The following is a 23207-nucleotide window of genomic DNA, read 5'->3' on the forward strand; positions in this document are numbered from 1 at the left end:
ATTACTTAGCAAGAAAGAGTGATAATAACTCTGTTTCATAGAGTCCAATTCTGCAGTAGATAGCTACCAAGAAGGCTAGCATCATTATCCTTATTTACCAATAGAAAACATGAATCCCAGGGAAATGAGATACTTGCTCATTGATAATCTAACCAAATGGATAGTTGTTCTGGGAATGGGAGGTGTGATTTAGGGAACCAGATCTTCTCAGAGCTGTCTTGCATCTAACTAGCACAGGAGAAACAGAAGTGTCATTTATTTCCAAGTAAAAGGCAAGGTTCTGGGGGAAAAAAAATGCACAGATTGGGGAAAAGCCTTCTCAATAATGGTATTGGAAAAAATATTTCATCAGCATTTAATTTGTATTTTTATTTTTTGTTGCATCTTTTACTGAGTAATGCACATGAAAGTGTTCACTTGTTGCTCATGGTGTATGCTTCTTGCTCCTTAATTAATTTGAGGAAGGACACATTACTTAAAAATGGGTTTAGGACTAATTTTTTGCCTCGACAAAACCAATTAAAACTCAAGGAGAAATTCTGATTTTCTCCTTTTGAAATATGAAAAGGAAGGAAATTGGGAGCAGGCTTTGAAAATGCAGTGCTGCCAAGTATGTGATTCAAAGCACTTGAGTTCAGGTACTTCAGACATCAAACTTAACACCTTTCCTAGTTTTTGGCAGCTTTTGAGGGAGGGGCAGGGGTTTGCTTTCATTTAAAATCTGCAAAGTCACAGTTGTGGGAGGGCTCATATTGTCCACTAGCCAGCCCCCCTGGTAATAAAATAGGAATGAGCTGGTGGCCTTTGCCACAAGTTGTTCTGTGTGTGCTGCATTTGGATCAGTGCAGTGCTGATCCCTGTCAGAACCTCAGTGCACTGTGCTGTGTTTGTATCCACAAAGGGCATTTGAAATTCCTCATTCAGAGTCACCTTTAAAATCTCCGTTTTTCTGTATGTGCAAGGTCTAACAGCATAACTAAGGGAAAAAATAAAAATGCAGAGCATTTTTCTTTAATGTGGACTTGTAATTATGATGGATAGTTCAGCAGGATCATATATATATATATAAAACTAGATTTGTGAGGGAAATGAGATGGAAGTGTTAAACTACTGCACATTTTGTTATAAATCACGAGCATGATTCTTGGGGTATGAAGGAGTTCTGTGCTGAGTGTCTCACTTCTTTACCATGATATGTCCTTCCTCCTTGGAAAGCAACAAAAAGCCCTTACTTTTCCCCAACCGTGTGCTGAATGTTTTTCAATTAGAGCCAGAAAATTCTATACTATGACCCACAGGAAAAAGGTGGGGAAGAATAGCCAGCATTCATACCACAGGCAGTGCAAATTGCATGGCTGCCCAGGGATTTTGAAAATAAGCTGCTAATTTGAATTTCTTTTCTGTCAAAATACTAAACCCGAGGGCTTGGTACTGCACCTGTTAAACTCTTAGGGACTGTTGTGACTGCTTCAAGCTGGAACAATTCCTAACCCTTGCCACTCTGAACATTTTGTTCCCATTCTAAACAAGCATGTACATTTAGCTATGTGTTCCAGCAGGGTATATTTAAATTCCAATGTATATAATTTGGTTTATTTCTTTTTACAAGTTCTCCTCTCAAAGAGAGAAAAAGTTTGCAGTACAAGCTCACATTTTATATCCCCTACATTCATTACTTTGTTTATTAAGAATCCTGATTTATAGTGGCTATAACATCTCTTTTATAATAAGCTGTTATATAATACTATTCAGTGCACTGCAATAGACAAGCAATATTCAAAAGGGAACAAAAAAAAATATTTGGATAGAGACATTTTGCAGTTTAGCAGCTGATGTGAGAACAAACTAGTGAAATGGAGGGTAATTTTCCAGGTGAAATAAAGATCCATGAAGGGAAGAAAAGGGTATATATTTGAATGTGTAAACTAAATATTTTTCTAATCTTTCCCTCCCCATGGACTAAAGAAAATAATTTAATGCTTACCCTTAAGTTTTTCTTTCTCCTGCTGTCTTTCAGGAAATGTTGAATTAGTATGATCAGTGATACATTATCAGCAAAAGGAAGCTGTAGCAATTTTCTTATTAAGTGCAGGGCTATTTGTTTTTTACATGTAGCTTTGCCAAGAAGTCTGAAAATTGTAACTATTTCATATTTATTGTCCCTTAAATCTTTGGAAAGGCAAAAAAACTTTTTCTTTCGGATATATAGATACTAATTTCTTTCTGGAAAGCCTGCATCTAAATATTTCTTTTCAGTCTTTGATAGCTCCTACCACTACAGAATTTATATTTGCACTGTTTTCCTCCTTGCCTGATGATCTTCATCTGATTCCTTAAGCATATCTGCAGTTCACATTTGCATTCTTCAACAGTTCACTGATCAGAAATTTATTTTCAGGCTTCTGCATGCCAATTATCAAGGCAAGCTTCTAATCGAAACCGGACCTGGTATTGTATATTGCTTAATTTAAAATTAAAAAGTCATTATAAAGTGAGATTAATCTGAGACAAAAACCTTTTATTTCTCATTTCCTGATTTTTTTCTGTCTAAATGATTGCCTTTCTTACTCAAGCACTTGTTGATAGCTCGTAATCATTGTTCCTTTCTGAAGAGATTGGTTTTTTTGTAGTGTGAGATATTACATAAATATTATTAATATAATTCAAATTAGAGTTCAAAACTGTGGTAGAATTCTTAATACTAATCCTCACACTGGAGATCAGGCTAATCCAGTTCTTTACAATGTTCCCTGGTAAATGAGCTACATTACGTGAATCTTATTACAAGAATCAGCTAGGCTGGAAAAGATCTTTGAAATCATTGAGTCCAACCTGTGCCCTTACACCACCTTGTCAACCAGACCCTGGCACTGAGTGCCACATCCTTAAAGTTCAAGGCACATCCTTGAGTCGTTCCTTAAACACCTCCAGGGAACAGTGGCTCCACCACCTCCCTGTTCCCTTTTTGCGAAGAAATTCCTCCTAATGTCCAACCCCAACCTCCCCTGGCACAGCTTAAGGCTGTGTTCTCTTCTATATTACAGCTGTTCAGTTTTTTTTCCTGTTTTGTTACAAGTAGTGTTATATTTCTTTTGTAATTCTAATGAAGTGCTTGTAAATGCAATGTTTATAACAGATTTAGTTCAGTTTTGATACACACCTGAGATGCTCAGTTCTCTTTATAAGTACAAGAAAAGGAGGTTTTATTTTTTTTTACTGTTCTGCTTTTTAGTATGATGAAGACTGTATTGGTTTAACCCAAACAGCAGCTAAGCACAACACAGTTGCTTGCTCATTCTCCTAGGATGGGAAGGAGAATCAGAAAAAAGTAAAGTTGTGGGCTGAGATAAGAATAGCTTAATAATTGAAATAAAGATAATAACAAAATGGAGAGAGAGGAATGAAATTGAAGACAAATGATGCATGCTATACTTGCACCAGGCACTGATTGATGCTGAGCCCAGCCCTGAGCAGTGATTGGCCCCTCCCTGCCACCTCCCAGTTTATATAGTGGGCATGATGCTCCCTGGTATGGAATAGCCCTTTGGCCAGCTCCCATCAGCTGTCCTGGCCATGCTCCCTCTCAGCTTCTTCTGCATTTCCTCACTGGCAGGGCGTGGGACACTGAAATGTCCCTGATTTAGTGTAAGTACTACTGAGCAACTACCAAAAAACTGCGTTAGCAATATTATTGTCATATTAAATCTGAAATGCAACACTGTGTCAACTGCTAGGAACTCTATGAAATGAAGTCTATCCCACCCAAAACCAGGCCAAACCAGCTTGGAGATGCTGGTTTATTTTACTCTGTCCCTGTGATTTCATACACTATTCCTCTCAAGTATAATGCAATGACTTGATGACTCTTAGCCAGGAAATACTCCTTTGGAATGCTGATCTGAAAGTGGTCAAAAGCAGCATAGCTTGTCATTTGAGATCTTAATAGCATTAAAGGATTTGTAAGCAAGCAGTTTGGTGTTGGCATGGATAATTGTTTGCTTACATAGGGGAAGTACTAACAATTTTTTTTATAGTATCCACAGCCACATCACTCGGGACTACAGTTGCCTTTGTACTGCTAATTGCAGTATTTTATTATAGGGTTCTGTCCCATTTCTTGGATGACTTGATAATAGCAAGGACTACTGCAGCAATGAAAACTGTCTCTGAAAGAGTGATGTAATGATTGAATAAGTTCTCCTGATCACTGGAAAGCTCAATTCCTACGTTGTAACATCTGCTTTTAATATCAATAGGCTCCATCTCTATACAGATGTATGCACAGATAGTTCTTTTATAGGACTCATTAATGTTTCATTTCATAAATTAAATCTGGGATTTCTAAGTCCAGACTTTCAATTTCTTTGGTCAGGGACACATTTATGTAGAAACAATTCCTGCACGTTCTTAAGCAGGTATTTTCAACCAGTGAACCGCAGATATCGACCTGCAAGCGGACTTGAACCTTGTCTGAATTGGTTCAAATAGTGAGATCTGCAAGTTATTTTGAGACAGAGCCTCTGATGCTCTTCTTCCAGTGGCATTTGTGTGTGTGTGACATTCTGGCATTTATTTATGTGTGTTACAAGGTGTCTTTGACTTCTGATGACTGGGCAACTAGATTTCTTTTTTGTGTTGTTGTTGAGAAGATGAAACTAGCAGGAGAAGTTGTTATGGCATTTCTCTTTCCGCTTCTCTTTCCTTGGCATGATCTTTCTTATCTGTCAGCAGTTGTTCATGATGCTGAAGCTTATATCTATAGTTTCTTTTCCTTTCGTGCTTGCAGGCATGGATCTCTTCTCCAATTGCACAGAGGAATGTAAAGCACTGGGCCACTCAGATCGGTGCTGGATGCCTTCCTTTGTTCCATCCGATGGACGCCAAGCTGCAGATTACCGCAGCAATCTGCACGTACCTGGCATGGACTCCGTTCCAGACACTGAAGTGTTTGAAACACCAGAAGCCCAGCCCGGGGCAGAAAGGTCCTTCTCCACCTTTGGCAAAGAGAAGGCCCTTCACAACAGTCTGGAGAGGAAGGAGTTCGATGGACTGCTGTCTAATACACGAGCGCCTTACAAACCACCATATTTGAGTAAGTACTGTTCAAAAAGCTCCTTGGAAGGGTTCCCTTTGCAGCAACAAAAATTAGCTCTTCTTCTTTTCATGTTAGGAATAATACAAGCACAATCTTAGGAATGGGGGGGAGATGGCTTCTGTTGGATTCAGGCACCAGTGAAGAAGGCGTTGTTCAGTGCTTTTTTTAAAAATACAAAATCTTGCTTGTTTTTAGTGTTACATCATTTTCAGCAACAAAAGTGTCAGCTAATATTAGTGGGGGAGTTATTCTATTTGTAGGGTTGCACCGACAAAGGCAGGAATGGTGTATCTGACTCCATGTTCTCAGAAGGCTAATTTATTACTTTATGATACTATATTATATTAAAGAATACTATACTATACTAAAGAATACAGAAAGGATACTTACAAAATGTTAAAAAGATAATAATGAAAACTCCTGACTCCTGACACAGCTTGGCCCTGATTGGCCCAAGAGCCAAAAGAACTCACACCAGAATCCAATGAAACAATCACCAGTGGGTAAACAATCCCCAAACACATTCCACATGAGTAAAACACAGGAGAAGCAAATGAGATAAAAATTGCTTTCCTTTTTTCCGAGTCCTCTCAGCTTCAGGAGAAAAATCCTGAGCGAAGGAGTTTTTTCAGAGAATGCGAATGCCACAGGGAAGTTGCTCAGTTTTGTTTTCTGATGCTGGATTATTTCCAAAGTTTTCTTCAGTAGATGGTTTAAACATTGGTGTTGCCAGGCTAGTGTTTTCTATGACTAGAGTTTAATTGAGAGAGTTTCTAGGAGCTTATTTTTATAATTGAGAAGTATCTTGTGAATAAACAGTATGTGTATTATTTTGAAGTGCTGTTTAAATAGTTTGGAAAGAAGAGCCTTCAGTCTGATCATCTTTCAGCCTAGAAGTACTGACTCTTGTCTGGCTCCTCTGTGCCTCCTGTCTCATTCCAAAATCTTGCCTCTTTCTTTAGTCACCCTTTGACTATGTTTAAGTGGCATGAAAGGGTGTGATAGATCTCAGAGACCTTCATGATTCCTTTTGGAGTCTGAGCCAGCTGTAGAACCCTTGAATAGCACTTTGATCTGTCGTTTTCCTTCTATTTGATGCATTCTGTATTTTATTAGAGACTTTAATTTCCTTGGCTTAGAGAATTTATGATGTTTATCTCATCCATATAAGCCAAAGACATTAACAATGCACTATTGACCCTTTTTTAAAGCAACAGAGGTCTTCTAGGACAGCAGATTGGGGGTAAAAGAGTAAAGAATCTCTCTGAATGGTATTAATTTATTTGTTTTCCTAAAGCATTTAGTTGTTCTGAGGGGTGGTGGGCTGGCAGTCTGATATGTGAAGATCTTGGCACAGATCATTCATAGCACAGACAGCTCAGTTCTCCCTTCTAAATTGGCTGTCCTGGTATTTTCATTCTTTTAAGAGAGGTCTTTTTACCACTCTACTCTTTAGATTCAATTTACTGACAACTTTAAATTTGACTACCAGTTCTGCTCTGTGAAAGCCCTTCCTATAAACCTGTCCTGAGACAATCAGCTGATTTTGTGTGGGCTAAAATATCATGTGCCAATCACCCAGTCATGTTCTAAAGACCGGTGTGAAATTTCAGTACTGCCTAACAAATTTCAGTCTTTGCTGAACTGATCTTTCATCATTTATTTCTACAAAACATTCCTCAGCACTAAGGCACCATCTAGCAGCATTGATTTCATCACTGTCACCTCAGTCAAAAATCTAATTTTAATTTCACAAGTTTGGTAGCATCTTTAGATGGTCTAACCATCTAGCTGGGTTCTGGTGCAGTTTGGATGTTGCAGTGATGATTGGGATCTGGGGACACCACAATGGTGCTTCTGCTCTGATTGCTTCTAGGCCTGGGAGTTTAATTTCAAAGAGCAGTGACACACTTGTTTTATTGATAGTTTAAGGATTTTAAATTTTGTAACATTAACACAAGTAGTTTTGTTCAACAATATCTTTATATGGAGACATTGATCTACATTTTGCACTTTCCTGGCACAAAAGCATAAGGAATTGAAAGTAAAATATCAGAAGTAACCAATATAAATGAGTGTTACTGCATAATACACACCTGAGAATCCAGATTTAGTTTTGATTTTCTTTTTTGAACCTTAAAACTAAAATTTCTATAAAACAAGAGTAATGCTTCTCTGGTTTATTTTCCCTTATTTCATGGGGGGTTATTTTTTTATTTTGTTTTGGGTTTCTTTTTGTATTTTAGATTATAATTTTCTAGCAAAGAACAACAAAAAGAAAGTGAGCTCTAATTATAAAAATAAGTAAATAATTTATTATTAATAATGTGTTAAATGAATAAGGTAAGAAAAGTATATAAAAGGAAGTTGATTTAGGAGGAACCTTAGTTGATTCACCAGCTAATTGAGATTAAAAATAAAATTAAATTTAACTTCTTAACACAGATGGCCATGTCAAAATTAGTTTGTCAGCAGACTGACTTTTTTAAAAAATAATTTAAATGTATGAAACAGACCCCTCATATTAAGCAAAAACACTGTATAAAACGTTGAAGCATGTTTGAAAGTGGTCATATGAAAAATGAGCAGCAAAGAATAAAAAGTGTATTGTAGAATGCAAAAAAAAATTGAATTTAAAAGGTGTCTTAAAAAAAATTCTAAACTAAATGATTAGAAAAAAGCAGAAATTCTAGCTAGTGACTTTGAGGATAGTAATTAATGAACACAAAAGGGACCCCTTAGAGCAAATAGCCAAAGGCATGGAAACAATTTACACAACTTCAAGATAGCAGGTGTAGCAAGGTAGGAGAGAACTGGTGAGTCTCTTGAGCTGCAGTTAGTGAGAACAAGGGCGTGGCAGAGGTTCTAAACTCTCTTTGCATTTGTATTTACCTGAGGAGGGACAGAGAAAGGCAGGCATATCTAGGAAGGCACCCTTCCCAGGTAACCATTTGAAATAAATGTGTGAAAAATGGAAGAGGATGTTGTTGAAACAATTTACTAAAGCAAAGAGAAAGGAGTCAGTTATGTTATTTTATTATGTTGTTTTGTTAATTTTCAGCTTCTAACAAGAGCTAGTAACCAAAGAATGTCAGGAGTTGTGTTTGTCACTTAAGAATGTACTAGAAAACATTGTAAATTAGAGAGAAGCCTCAGCACAGGACATACATTTGTAATTTAGGGGTTTTAGGAACAAGGTAGCTGGCATCTGGCCAGGAAAGTAATGCAGGAAGATTGTCAATCTATTAGAATTTTGATAGAGTGAGAATTAATCAATAGAATGTATTTGAATTGTCAAAAAAAAAAAATCCCTTTAGCACAGTTTCTGTGTAGTAGAAGAAGCTCCTAAAATAATCAAGTGTTGTCATAGGGCAAAGCATTACCAGACTCTGTGCCCAAGAGGAAAAAATCATGAGGATAAATGGAACATTTCAGCAGAAGCAGAGTCCCCCAAGCGTTTACGCAGAAATCCATGGAGTTAAAAAAAAATCATTACCTAGAAACAGCAATCAGAAAAAGGGGGCAGTGTCTGCAGATGTCATGAAGGGGTTTGGATGCACTGGCTCTCAAGTAGAACATACCCCTGATGTGCAGTGAAGTGTGGGCAAGCCTCCTCTGCTTCCCAGGTAGCTGGCTCTGGAATGGAAAGCTGCAGAGCCCTGCCAGCACACTGGGAATGCTGAGGAGCTCAGTCCCTGGAGCTGTGCCCTTAGTCAATGGCTCCAGAGGTTAGATGGCAGCTCCAGGTGGAGCTTTCGTGGTGCCACAGGAGTGTGTCTGCTCTGGGATTTCTCCAACGTGTACATTCAGTGCAGAACCTTCAAAAAGATCAAGAAGGTGATGCATACTAGCATGAGAAATTGGAATTCATCCTGAGAAAAAAAGACTGTGGAATAGTTCCCTGAGAAGTTTCCCACAATGCACAAACCCAGCAAGAAGGAAATAAAATACCAGGTTGTAAAAAGGGAATTGAATTGAAAATACACTGAAAAAAGTGCTACAAAACCCCTACACAGATCGTGTCACTGTGTTCCTCTAGACAGTCTATTCATTCCATAGAAACACATGGCACAGCAGCAACAATGCTGAAAATGACTGTGCAAAGTCACATCAAAAGCTTAGGACTAATTACTGTAGGCAAGCTGTGGTGGGGATGGGGAGTGAAGGAGGCTGCATGAGAACTGAAGAAGTAAACTGCTTGCTTTTGTTCGCTGGGCTCAGCAGCAAGAGAGCAGCAAGGCAGAGAAACAACTGCAGGGCAACAGGGTCATGAACTGATCACCCCCATTTGATAAAATACACAGAGATCATAGACATTTGATAAAATGATTCTGCAATTTATGCCAAATTGGTAACCTGTTGAATTTATGCAGCATGGTTGAAAATAAAGGCTTAATGTAGTGGTAATTTGGGAATTTGGTTCTTTGTGGTTGGAGGTTCAGGCCATTGCCTGGTTAAGTGAAAACAGCAGCTGTATTAGAAATTGTTATGGAGAAAAGTACACAAATATCATATTTTCTTTTTGTTCCATCATCAAATTTTCACCTTGCTGGTCTAAGCCATTGCACTTGCTCATACACCAATTTCCACATAGACATACCTATTCTATGTATTATTCTGAACAAAATGTAATGTAAGTAAATTTCCACATACTTAATATATTTGGAAGAATATATTTATTTCTGTAAGTTTTATGTTAATGCTATGCATAAAAATTATAAAGTTACGATGGGATCAGTAAATTGTAGGATTTTTGAAAACATCTTCCTCATAGAGTGACTCCAGGATTTTCCTAACTTGCATATTATTCTTGCTGTGCAACTAACACTTCATGTTGTTCATCCATATGGTTTGAACTCTGCATTTCTGCAGACAGTAAAGAAATTTTTATAATTATTTGAATGTTTATAAAACATGAAAGAAATTCTGAACTTTACTGGAGGAAATAAGTGAAATAACACTTGTGAGGAAAATAAAATGTAGCTTTTAAAGAATTCCCATATTTTCTATTCTAACCATTTATAGCAAATTTTTCTTTCAGTGGTAGTTATATAAGACATTATTTTTATAAATAATATTACTATAGTTATCAAACCCCCTAATCCAAGATTCAGACTCAGTTGGACCAGATTCTACAGGATATATAGCAGAGACTATCTCCACATGAATACCTGATCAGTCTGATTCTGCTCTATTTCTAATACTTTGAACAAGGCCCTGAGATGATAGCAGTGGAAATAGCACCATTAAATCTACCTCAGGAGTATTTTGGTCTATGATTAATAAGAAATAGCTTTAATTTTTTAAAATCTAACTTTTGGTTCATTCTAGATGGGCAATAATTTTATAATACTTTAGGGCTTCCCTGAAGTTTCATGCTGACATTAGCAATAGAATAAATTTTCTTCCTATTAAAAGGTTAGGATTTTTCAATATACAAAACCAGTCAAAAATTGCCATAAGACCTGAACTTTTTATGTAGAAATACTTATTTCACACAAAAAAAATTATTTTGGCAAAGCTTCATCTCCTTTGAAAGCAGGTTAAAATAAACTACATAAGGGCACAATTTCCTGCATGAAATAACAGTGTTTATACAGGGAGGCATTCTGGAATAATGATTGTGTTTTAAAGTAGCCCCCTCTTTAGCTCTGCAACATTTTCTGCATACACTCAGGCATTTTCATCCTCACTGATGAAAAGGAATCATTATCATAGAAAGTATTGCCACCACCATCCACATATTTCATGGATGAATGAGGATTTTATCACGTTAGGTGGGACACAGAGGATAAAAAAGCTGGTCTCTTACCCAAAGAGCTGGTGTCTAAGCAAGGTGAATTGGAAAGGGGAAAGAATCCCTTTCTTTGGCCATTCTGATTCCTGTGGCATGGTTTCTAAACAACAGCCCTCCCTTTGATAGGTGCACATAGTTCTGGGCTTGCAGACTCAGAGGTTTTGGGTGAGATTTCTCAGTGTCATCCAAAGAAATGAGATCTAACTTTGGCCTCATCCCATGCCTGGGATTCTTTGCGTGGGCTGCTACTGAGTCCCTGTGCAGCAGAGATGCCAGGAGGGTCTGAACACGATTTGGTCCCAGCACAAGTCCCTGTGTTTCTGTAAAAGTGCACGTGAAATCTGATGATTTCATCCCACAAAATATTTTTCACCTGCTCAGCTTGATCTATCCAACTCAAGTTGGGTTATAAATGAAATTTAAAAGCTTTTAAAAGCCTTTTAAGCACAGTCTAACTTCTAGTTATTATCCACATCCCTGAATTAGATTAGAATAAATGACCTAGAGGAGAAAAATGTTCATGTATTTATAGCAGGACAAGAAGTGCCTCACAATCCTTTGATTATTTTTCAAAGGAATAAAAAAGTGCATGTAAATATTTATTGTGTATTTTGATCTAGTTGGGATCATAAAGGCCCAATTCTGTATGCCAGGATTTGTAACACAACATTTTCTGCTGATGTTTAACATAAATATTTGAAAAGATGTTTAAAGCAAGAAGTCTTCACTGTCTTGAAACAACTTTCAAAAAAAAAAAAAAAAGAGGAATTACACTTTGGTGCAGTGAATATGATGGAAGAAGACATTTCTTTCACTTTTTTGTTTACTTGCATCTCATTTCTGGAAGTTATTTGGATAGTTTTATCACAGCTGATGGACATAATAGTTTCCATTTACATAAACATCAGGAAGAGCTTTTAGGAATGGGACACTTGATTAATTTTAAAAAATGAGGGCTGCCTGTATTTTTGCTTTTAAAATTAGCCTACGTGATTTCTAATACAGATCAGGTATAAATTTGTGAGCTGTTTGATCCCTTCATTAATAGGTTTTTAAATTCAATTTGTGATTTTTTTTTTTGCACCCACTTGAAGTAAAAAAGGAACAGAAGTAAAACCCAAGAAATGAGCTCCAGTAAATTGCATGTGCATTTTGGAGTTCTTGGTCGAAGAAGAAAACATCCTCATGCTGGATTAAAAAAAGTTGTACTGAAACACAATTTTTAATGGCCTGAATAAACAAGTTATATGAATGAGCACAGAGAATTTGTGAAGTTTCTTTGTGAAGAACACAGTTTTATGGTCAAAAAGAGTTAAAGCTATGTGGCTGTCCTGCCACAGTGAAGCTCCTGACTTCTGTTCAGGGGTTTATCCCTGGGACAGGCCACAGCTCTGATTTCTGCACAGATGGGAGTGGCTTGGCATGTGCAGAACTGCTCAGCAGGAACAGAGCATGAGTTGAAGGGCCACCATCTAATAATGCTAAGAAACCTAATGGAATTTTTTTCTTCTTTTCTAAAAACTCTAGTAGAGCATTCCCCATATTTGCTGTATTTGAAATGCTGAGATTTATTTCCTCATACCTCAAGCTGGCCACTTCAGATCCATCATCCCTGTTAGGTAAATAAATCTTTCAAAAAACCTCCTACACCTTAAATAAAACTTAAATGTGTGTGCTAATTACAATATAATTGAGTGAGAGTGAGACTTTGATGTACTTTTACTCATAATAGTAGGTTCTTTATGATCTTGAGTAAACCACTTCTGATGATTCAACTGTTCAGTGTTTATTGCATAACTTCTGAAAGGTATTTTTATCTTACATTCACGACTGGTTCACGTTCTTCTTCTGAATATATTCCTCTTGCAGCTCCTGCTCAAGGGGAAGAACACTTACAGAGCATTATTACAGCAATAGAAAGAAAATGGATAGTTCAGAAAGCCAGATTAGGAAGGAAATATATAAATGTGCAAAGAAAACTTGGCTGTAGCCCAATAAAGCCTATAAATTACATTATTTTAATCAATTTTTATAGAAATAATGAATATAAGAAAGTGTAATATGTGTTCTTCTTTTAGTTTTAAAGCACAGGTGATAGCTATTAAATGCTCTTTGCTTCAATCTGTTTGTGTAACTGTGGTCTTGGAGAAAAATTAACAGTACCCAGTGCTGTAGAAAATACTGATTAAAAATTGTGCCCGTCCTTGAGTTTACATAATGTCTTTTATCTTAGATAACTCTGGAGCTCTTTCCAGCTACAGTGCAGGAAAGTAATTGAAAAAGTTAGAAAAAATTAGTGAGTTTTATTTGAAAGGAAATTATACTTTTAATTAGTCTTAAAAATACAGAATTTCAACTGCTTGTTTTCCCCTAATGGCTGAAAAATCTGTATTTGCCAGTTCTGCATAGAAGTCTTGTGTATCTCAGCTATGTCACACTGCTGCTATATTTATTCATTTAGGTCAGTTTTGGCAGTGCTTATGTGTGCTGTGCATATACCATCTGTGGAGATTTTTTCTTTTTAAATTAATGAGATACCATTTTCTGTGTTCCTACCAGTGGAGTATGAAGAGGTTTGAAAAACCTAGCAGAAAGGTTGCTTGAAACTTGAGAGTAATTTTTAAGATTAGTGTGCCATGCTGGTTTAAAATTCCAAAATACCTCTTGTCCCATCAATTTACATCCTATGCCAAAAGTAATTTAGCCACTTAGGGACATGGGTCCATCTGGGAAGCGTGGGGATGTTTGCAGTTAAAATTTTCAAAGGCACTGAAGTTATTTATTTTTGATAGGCAGAATTCTATTCATTATAAATAAATGCTGTTGTTCAATGTACAAAACCTCCTTGCTGTGACAGTCAGGAGCTGGAGAATTGAGGGTGTGCCTGATCCTGGGTCTGTGCACAGCAAATCTATTCCTCTCTGCGTGCCTCTGCCCAAGGAACTCCTTGGCCTGCAGAGCAGAGGCAATTATCCCTTGCTTTGGGTCTTTGGCTGTACACAATAACTGTGATTTTCCATGGTCATTTCCACTGCTTTAATTTTTAGAGGGTTTCCTTTCCTTTTTCTTACTTTTTCTTGCCTTGAATTAAGTTTGAAAAACTGGGAAAACCCCTTTAAAGAATGCAACAAATAAGCAGTGAGATGGGGAAGCGCATCTGTTGATCACGTTCGGACGAGCACGCCGTGGGGATCGGTGCTGCTGTTTGTCTGGCAAGCCTGTAAACAGCTTTATTTGGGCATTAACCACTGAGAATCCACATTGCCATGCTAGTAGGCTGATGACTGCTGCTGGGAAGTAGCTGTGAATATATTTGTTTTAGAAACACAGTATGGCGAGGTCAGAAGAGTGAAAAATTAGGTATTGGGTACCTTTTTGGAAAGAAAGTAGGAGATACAGTAGGAATATTATTTTTTAACTTCAATAACTCATACCTACCTTCAATCCCTTTTGGAAGTATTAAATATGATGTGGATTCCCTGAAAATCCAAACTCTTCTGAGGTAATTTGATTTCTTTCTTTGTTAAGGAAAATGGTCTTTATTGGTTACAGAAAATACAGTGGACATGGAGAAGCAAATTTTCAGAATTTAGTTCCTGGATTCTGCCTGAAAATCACATGCTTGTATGAGTACTTGCAAGAGTAAATCTGCATTTTTTTGCATACACATGAACCCATCTCATATGTGTAAAGGTTGTCATTTTATATGACATTTTTACAGGTCTTCAGAAGTAATGTGGCTTAGAAAGGGAAAATAAAGGATGCAGAGTAGATCCCCCAAAGAAGTACAGGGATGACAGACTCCTGGTTTTGCAAGTGAGCTGAGTCTTCTGACTTTATCTTTTTCACCTTCAGCATCACAGCTGCATTCAGCCCTGGAAAAAGATCCATTATGAAACTGCTTGAACACAACCTTTCTTTATTCATAAGGGGTTTTATAGATGCTGATAGTGTGAATTCATCTTTTGTCAGAGCAAAATTCTGTCACTTTGTGACTTTTTGAGTTGACTGTTTGGGCTTTAATTTAACATCCATCTATGCTCAATTGGAATTTAGATGACAATTGAATAGAGCTGCACACAGCTGTGAGTATTGATAGGAGTTGAGATCTAAAAAAGTTCTACCTTCCAAATGAGATGCAGTAATAACTTTTTTTCTGCTCCACTTGAGATAAAGGACTGTGTGCTTTGTACTTCCACTCTTCTTTATGGCTGCTCTAATGATTTAAACAGGATCCTTACCACCACTGGAAGGTCATGGTCTGTACTTTCACACTCTCTGGCCTGTCTTTAGCCTGTGTCAAGCAGCTTTTTTCCCTAAAAAGTCTGGGACAAGGTGCCAGGGACCACTCCTGAAAGCAGATTGAATATGTTCACATGCTGTGGCCCACGTAGATTGCTGGGTATGGCTGAGAAATTTTAATATTGTGGGTATAAATCATTCCATTCTGGTAGTCTTAAGTCTAAAGAATGGTGATGGCCAAACTTCATTTATGGATAGAAACAAGCCAATATGTGATTTTGAAAAAGAGAAGTTTTGAAAGGCTTGTGAGAAGCCTTTGATACACTTAAGTGTTTTATCTTGGTAAACTGGGAAGGACTCCCTGAAATCAGAGGGTCTACTGCTCATGACAAGCAGTGTGCTTTAGAAACAGAGAATAAAACATTCAGAAAAAGAGTGGGAACATACTTGTCAGGTCTTAATGCCAGCTAATCCCTGCTAGGAATGAGGAATGTTGGAAAAAAACATCATGGCAAAGATAAATTGGACAGGAATTCATAGTGTGATGCTGATGTAATGCTGTAATGCATGTTACTTCATGTAAGAACAAGTAAATTTAATTCTTTCAGGCCAAACCCTGCATGAATAATTTAGACACCTCTGAAGGCCACCAAATGGTGATCTACATGTCTGCTTCTCCCTGGAATCTATAGGGAACTGAGGCACTTATGAGCAATTTAGGAGGAATGGTTCATATCCCTCCTCTTCTCCCCAGGGCTCTGAAAATTTTAAGTCACATTGTAGCTGGCCTTTAATGTGTTCTGCATTGGTTAACCCTCAAACTGAAATGTTCATTTTCAGGCTTGTCAGCTGAAAGAAATGTGTGCTGCAGATTTTGTAAGAAGGCAATAAAAGTGGTGAATTTTGAAAAACAAGGAACAAAAACAAACAGAGAAAAAAGAAAAGAAGATTGAGGAGAAGAAATTGCTGTTGCATACATACACATAAGTAATTTTTATTAGAAAAAAAATTAAGGAAGGAATCAAATAGGAGTTTTACTAAGCATGATACCAAAATTGTTAGCTTATAGTGAATTGGTACTACAACATGTATGCAATTAGAATAAGTTGTTGCAGAGAATTTGGAAATAGTCTTAGGGAATATGCTCTGTGCTCTAAGTTTGACATACATCAGGAGGAATTTGGGAGTTATTTAATGGGCCTTAACACAGTACATAATTATAAGAACTCTTGCAAATTTAAATATTCTTTGATTCTCTCTCTTTAGTGGTGATGTCATGTATTATCTTCAGTGTTTTCGGGTAGATATTATGGTTATAATAGTACAGAAAGACAAAGAAGCTCTATTCCCACTGTATCTTGTGGAAAAAAAGGTCTTTTGTGCTTTTATGGTGCATTATAGAATACAGCTTAGTGCTTTTCTCTGCTGAGTTGTAGTAACTAAAAAGCATTGTTTCGGTAGTAAATAATCAGAACCAGAGATAAATCAAATCTGACATCTCCTGTGCCTCTGGCTGTTGCTGGGGGTGGAAAAGAAAAATTCTCTGCATTTAGAACAGAAAATCAAATGCACATGAAAGTATCCTGTGTGCAGCAGAACATTGATGACAAAATCCAGGGCTTGATTCAAAAGTCAATCCCTCTTAGTCATGTGCTTGATGTAAAGCACATGTTGATTAAGGTCACTGCCTACATGAACTGGGAATTGGGTAGCTGCTCTTAAGAACTGCAAAGCTTTTTCTTTTCTTTTCTTTTTTTTTTTAATCCTTTTCTTTTCCAGAGGATTAGAAAAGTCCAGGTAGCAAATAAATCTCGGAGCATCTATTAGCACCAGAGAAACATTATTTCAGTGGCTGTGATGATGTGTCAGCATTTGTGTCAGGCATCTCACTTGCCATATCAAAATAGTTGCATGTTCCAAACGTTGAAAATACCTAAATGCACTTAAGGTGTGTATTTTCCAATCTCAAAGCTAAAAGAAGTGGCGATATGTGTAAATCAGCAATTTGGTCAAAAATGTTTTTCTAAAAATAATGATAATCTGTTGTTGGCCTGGAACATGATGTCCAAATGTGAAAAGTGGCAGGTTTGTACTTAAGTGCAAAGGACAAACCTCTCTCCCCCTTTTTCTGGAGTAGGTAACACTACTTGTCAGGTTTAATGCATTATGGTCAGTGCAGCATCCAGCACTGTCAAATTTTGGCATGGTTGAGAATCCTTCTTTCTTGAACTGATTTAAATGAATATGGACATGGAAATGTATGCACTCAATGAAAGGAGAAAGAAAAGCACAATATATGTGCTTACATATTTTTCTTAAAAAAAAAAAAGACAGGTGGTTTTTTTTTTTGGTTTTTTTTGTGTAATCATATTTGTTCCAGAAGTAAATGAAGGAAAGATTTTAATGGCCTGTGGAGATTATTTATTTAGCTAAAATCAAGCCTGCTTCCAGAAAACTTTCAGTGCAGCAATAAAAACTTTTGCATTTTGGCCTACTCTAATTTATTCACAGCCTGAAGACCTGGTGCTCACAATTGGTTTTCTTGTTTCACATGAAATCTGGGTAATTGTACCCATCAGTCCAAATGCTGTCGGTTTATTTTAGAAACAATATTTCTATCTAGGATTTTGCAGGTGCCAGAAGGAACATTTCAGCCATACTGAATGCCATATTGTCATCAGGCATTGCCCTGGGGCTACTGAGGTTCATGTGCAGGAGCTTCTCCTGCCTTGCCTGTCCTGTCACATGCCAGAATGGGGCAGGCAGAACGTGGTCTCATTGTCACCTTTAGTGGCCTTCAGGACCCCTCAGACACATTCCTAAAGCACACAGACAGTGGCCACTAAAACCAGCAGACCCATTGACATTAGAGATTTGATCTTATTTCATTATTTATCTATATTTTCAAATGCAAAAGTAAGTATGTTCCATCTTCCTTCATTTTCCCCCCCCCCGAACTATTTGATATAATTCAGAATTCAAAAGTATCACACTGTGTAAAATTAAACCCACATTAATTGTGCAAAGAATTAAACCCACATTAATTGTGCAAAGAATTAAACCCACATTAGTTGTGTAAAAAGTTAAACCCACATTTATTGTGTTAAATTAAACATGGGCATCTGGAATGCAAGGTGTTTTATCCAAGATTTCTCTACAGAATATATAGATTTGAAGGACAAAATCTCTGCACTAAAGCCTTGAAAGAAAAGGAAAAAAGTTCCCCTTGAACTAATTCATGAGGAAAAGATATATGAGCAAAATGTTACTTTCATATTTGTGCACCAAAGTTTATTGGCCTGTTTAAGACACTCTCTTTTTATAATGCCATTAATGGAATATTTATAAAAGATTATTAGCAATGCTTTAGCAAACTTCTTTAATTAATAGATCACTTTTAAAAGAAAAAAAAAAAGACTTTTTGGATTGCAGAATATACTGAATTGAGACTTGCAGTGACTGGAATGCTTTTTTATCCACAGAACATGGGTGGCAGCAGAGTAATCCCCATCCTACATCCCCCAGCCCCAGCCCCAGCCGTGTGTCTCACCCTTTACCTGGATGCACCACTACGAAGGGTGAGGGAGCTATGGCAGTTCACTCTGCATTCCCATTCACTTGTTGACCTCTTTCCAAAAAACAGACTTGCTGATATCTGAGCTGCTGAACTCCAAGCTGACTGGAACAGCCAGGTTATTTCTCACAGAATACATTCTACCACTGCTTAGGTCTCGGTCTCTGTTTGCTTGGGTGGATTTAGAACAGGAACACTGAATTTGCAGTCTGGTTGGGTGGTTGATCACTAGAATTATCATTTTCTGGCTCTGGTGAAGCTGATGGGACTCAGAGAAGACCCATGTTTCACATGCTACAGTTAGGATGTGGACTGTAAGGCAAAGCATCAAAATATAAAGGACAGTTAAAACTAACAATGCAGATTTAAAACCAACCTTGCCGTAACGCATAGGAGGTGATGATCTCCTTTTTTAAATTATTGCTCACTGCCAGGGAAGCCAGAATAGCTGGGCTGTTTCTGAGGGAATGTGCAGGAGGTTACAGCATCCTGTGCTCCTTCATCACTTGCTGTGCTCTGTGGGGAAGGCCTGGTCTGGGTGCTGTGGTGATGCACACAGCTTGTACAGGGCACCCACAGGAGAAGGCAGTGAGCTGAGTGCTTGCACAAAAACTCACATGTGAAAGGCAAAAATTGCTTGGATGTTGTCTGAACTTAAGGAATGCAGATCTGAAACAAGAAAAGAGTTTACATAGTGGCTTTACCCCTCTTCTGCTGTTGCAGGGTGTTTTGATTTAAAAGAAAGGGGTTTATGTCATCTTTCTCCTAAGTGAAGGGGGATCAGGAGTCTATCTGTAACAGCAACAGCATGCCTGGTATTTTATATTCTTTGGAAATTTGATCATCTAGCAGTTCCTTTGGATCTTTAGGCTGTTGGCACTTCTAGGGGGACTCAGCAGTTGTTCTGTTAAGAGCAGAAATAATGCTGTGGGAGCTTATGGAGCTCTTAAACATAGTCCAGAGGGAAAGTGACAATGGTTATAAAAGGTATAGGATGAGTTTTTAGTATGGGTTTTCTTTTGCTGCTTGGGTTGCCAGCTGTGGAGGGAAGCACTGAGCCCTTTCTCTGTCCCCTTTAGAGTAGCTAGCACTGCTAAGAAGGAGCAAAATTTGATCTGGAGAGTTTGAAGGTGTTCCCAGCACAGGCAATCCCTTCTAGGCTTTTCAATAAGAGGAAATACTGCTGCCAGTACTCACAGTTATAAAGTACTAATCCAACATCAAGTTGGGATGCAATAGGATGATTTGCAGGGTGAAAGGAAGATTTATTGAAGAGACAGAGGCTTTACAGTATTTTCTGTTCATTTCTGTTCCACAAGCTAGGAATAATTGCTGCATACTTTACTTTCTCTTTCCTGTTTATTGTGTTAGTGTTTTTAATTTCTTTTTCTGTTCAACTACCACTGATGTCTTTACATGTCTTCTTTTATCAGTCTACACAGAATTAGCTCACTGTGGATGGGAGGCTTATTAGGGTGTATTGAGCAACCACTGAATCTTAATGTATTTTTGCCAGATCTTTATTTTATTTTATTTTATTTTATTTTATTTTATTTTATTTATTTTATTTTATTTTATTTTATTTATTTTATTTATTTATTTTATTTTATTTTATGTTATTTTATTCCTTTATTTTATTTATTTTATTTTATGTTATTTTATTTTATTTTATTTTTTTTATTTATTTTATTTTATTTTATTTATGTTGTTATCTTATTTTATTTTGTTTTATTTTATTTTGTTCCATTTATTTTATTTATTTTATTTTATTTTATTTTATTTTATTTTATTTATTTTATTTTATTTTATTTATTCCAGATAAATTTTATGCATTAAGTACTCTTACTGTAATGCTGGGAAGGATCGATACAGCACAAATCCTGTACCCTAAGAATTTTAATTGTAATGCTTGTGAATCTTTAATCATTTTGCTCACCTCAAATAGTATTAGAATATATGTACAATTAGTACAATTACATTATCAGAATTATGGATCTGCTTGTGATTTAAGCCTTTTTTCTGCCTACCCATACTCACACAGACTTGAAGGTTCCCTGTGTACTAGTTTGAGAGTTTGGAACAGGTGATAAAATAGGGATGAAAGAGAGAGCTGTGATCTCAGAGGAGATATTAGGCACCAGAAATGATGGTGTTCTTGTTCCAGCTCTTACACTGACTGTGATACTTCCATTTCTATAGCACTTGCCATCTCTGGATCTCAAAGTGGATTATAAAGAATAGTGATTTAAACCTTCCTGCACCTCTAGGAGATAGGTAAGCACTATTATTCCCATTTTACAGATGGAGAAATTGTGATACAGAGAGGCTTAGTGTTTGTTATTTAAAAGCTTATTTATGAACACACATGCATGCACACACAGAGAACTGGAAGCAGATGTCAGAACTTTCATTGCTCTCTTTTTTGAGTTGAGTCCATCCTCCTTTCCATTTAACCTCTCTGATTTATATTCCCCATCTGTAAAAAGACGGAAACTGGTAGAGACATGCAGAGATTTGCCTGCACAGAAATTTCTGTGCAGAACCAGAAAAAAAGCCAAACAAACACAGAGCCCAAAAGTTGCCTTTGAAATCCAATGCTTTTTATGTGTTGGCAGAGGATATTTTAAGATTTGGTACAACAATTTTCGTAGCTGGGGAGAGTTGCAGTAGTTCTGCAACTTTAATGCATAATATTTAGTTATTGCTATAAAAGGGCTTGATTGTTTTGTAATATAAGCATGTTAACTGGAGATTAAAATTTTCAAAATGCATCAATTTACATGGCAAAAGGCCAGGCACAGCCAGTAACTCAGTCTCTGCATTATCTGGGAGATGGTGCCACATCAGTACACTGTGTCAGACAGGAGTGGGGCAGTGGTGCTGAATAAAAGCAGTGATTGCCCCAGCTGCATCTCTGTTTATCTTTCTCCCAGCAAAGTCCTCCTGTGTCTGTAGTGCAGCGTGAGTTCCTCAGTGGCAGACACCAATCTAGACAGCTATGTCTAAATATTTACAAGAGAACTGAAATTATGACTGAACTTTGGAAAAAAAGTTTTAAAGATTCAATATAAGTCTTTATTATTTTTGCTGACTACCATTGGAATTATTTTTTCTTGTAATATTAAAAAAATATACTTTAAAAGATATCTAGATACTGGATTAATCTGATCATTCACTGCATCATGAAGGTTCTGATCTCATTATTCTTAAAAGCATTGTTTAAAAAACATATTTTAAAAATTCTTTCTAATTCTGCTACTAATTTGCTACAGAACCGAAACATTGAAAACCTCATCCATTAGATGTTTTATTTTTAGCTACACATCTGGCAAATTTGTGTATGTTGAACAGATAGCTTATGCAGAAATGTTTTTCACATTTTTTCTGTGTGCACCCTGTAGCATAGGCAGGCTAGATTAGACCAACATCCAACACCCACAGTAACATTTTCCTGTAAGTAATCTGACTTCCTTGTGATACCCAGAGTACCCAGATTTCATACCTTTACTGGTGAATATACATCTAGGAAATAAGTATGGCTAATGGATATATTTATGTTAAATGGAATGGAGACTGGATGTGTTTATGTGCCACCAACCAAGCAAGTATCAACCTGTACACGATTCAAAGATTCATTTGAAAGTTAAGATTCCTTTTTTGTTTCAGCTGTAAAACTTCACACAGAGAAGCAGACTGAATTTCAGGTAGGGATTTAGTTGATTTGGAGCCAAGGTAACACCTGATTTTATCCCTATAAAGTTTTACCAGATAAGAATGGTGCTGATGCTAATTATAATACTTGAGCAAGTGAGTTAGTTCATTGGTTTAATGTGTGACTGAGATCAGAATTTAACCTGGGGTCTTCCTGAATGCTGGTACAAATCATTTGTTACTTTTGCTCCCAATTACAGTTAAATTAGTCAGTGTCTTGAGGTAATACAGCTACTGCAGCTGGTGGATTAGGATATGGCTTTGCTAATGCATTGACCTTCTTCATCTGTGTAACTTGAGTTAATTTTCAGCCTGACAGTAAATGCTGAAATTTGAATTGTAGCACTAATGCACCATTTTTTCATCTGTCAAACCAGACTGAAGGGTCATTTAGTGATGAGGATAATGGTTCACTTTGAAAGAAGAGGAAAACTAGCTTCTGAATTTAGGGGCCATTCTAGATCTTGCTTCAAAAAAACAAGCTGAACTAGGGAAAAATTAGCCTGTGACATTTGAGTAACACTTCACCTGTAAGTCTGAATATTTTCCTTATCCTTATACTGATTCTGTACAGGCACATTGGAATATTTGCCATGACAAGTAAGACAGAATAATAAAATAGCCTATTAAATTTGGTATTCAGGCTATCAAGCCTCAAAAAGAGGCTTTCTCTGAAAAGTGAATCAACATTAAACTGTTTGCTATAATGGGAATTTCCAGCGTCAGTTTGTGACAAGTTTTGATTGTTTCTCTACACCCTAAGAAACCCTAAACCTAAGAACTGTTGG

General features: G+C 37.0%; 1 protein-coding gene across 5 annotated transcripts in view; it reads left to right on the top strand.

Moving 5' to 3' along the window:
- The window catches only part of PCDH10 (protocadherin 10), a 36152-nt gene that overhangs the window by 11249 nt on the left and 1696 nt on the right, over positions 1–23207 (top strand). For 2 of the 5 annotated variants that reach the window (XM_030238895.2, XM_030238896.2), the window contains 3 exons: positions 4787–5092; positions 18617–18712; positions 20908–20982. In XM_030238895.2, the coding sequence (XP_030094755.1) occupies positions 4787–5092; positions 18617–18712; positions 20908–20942 (437 nt within the window). In that variant the 3' untranslated portion in view covers positions 20943–20982. Of the gene's footprint in view, positions 1–4786; positions 5093–11986; positions 12769–18616; positions 18713–20907; positions 20983–23207 lie in introns of those variants that run through there. The other 3 variants (XM_050973525.1, XM_030238898.2, XM_030238899.2) reach the window with 3 other exon arrangements.

Source organism: Serinus canaria, chromosome 4 (genome assembly GCF_022539315.1).
Source record: "Serinus canaria isolate serCan28SL12 chromosome 4, serCan2020, whole genome shotgun sequence".
In the NCBI taxonomy this organism is placed as follows: Eukaryota; Metazoa; Chordata; class Aves; order Passeriformes; family Fringillidae; genus Serinus; species Serinus canaria.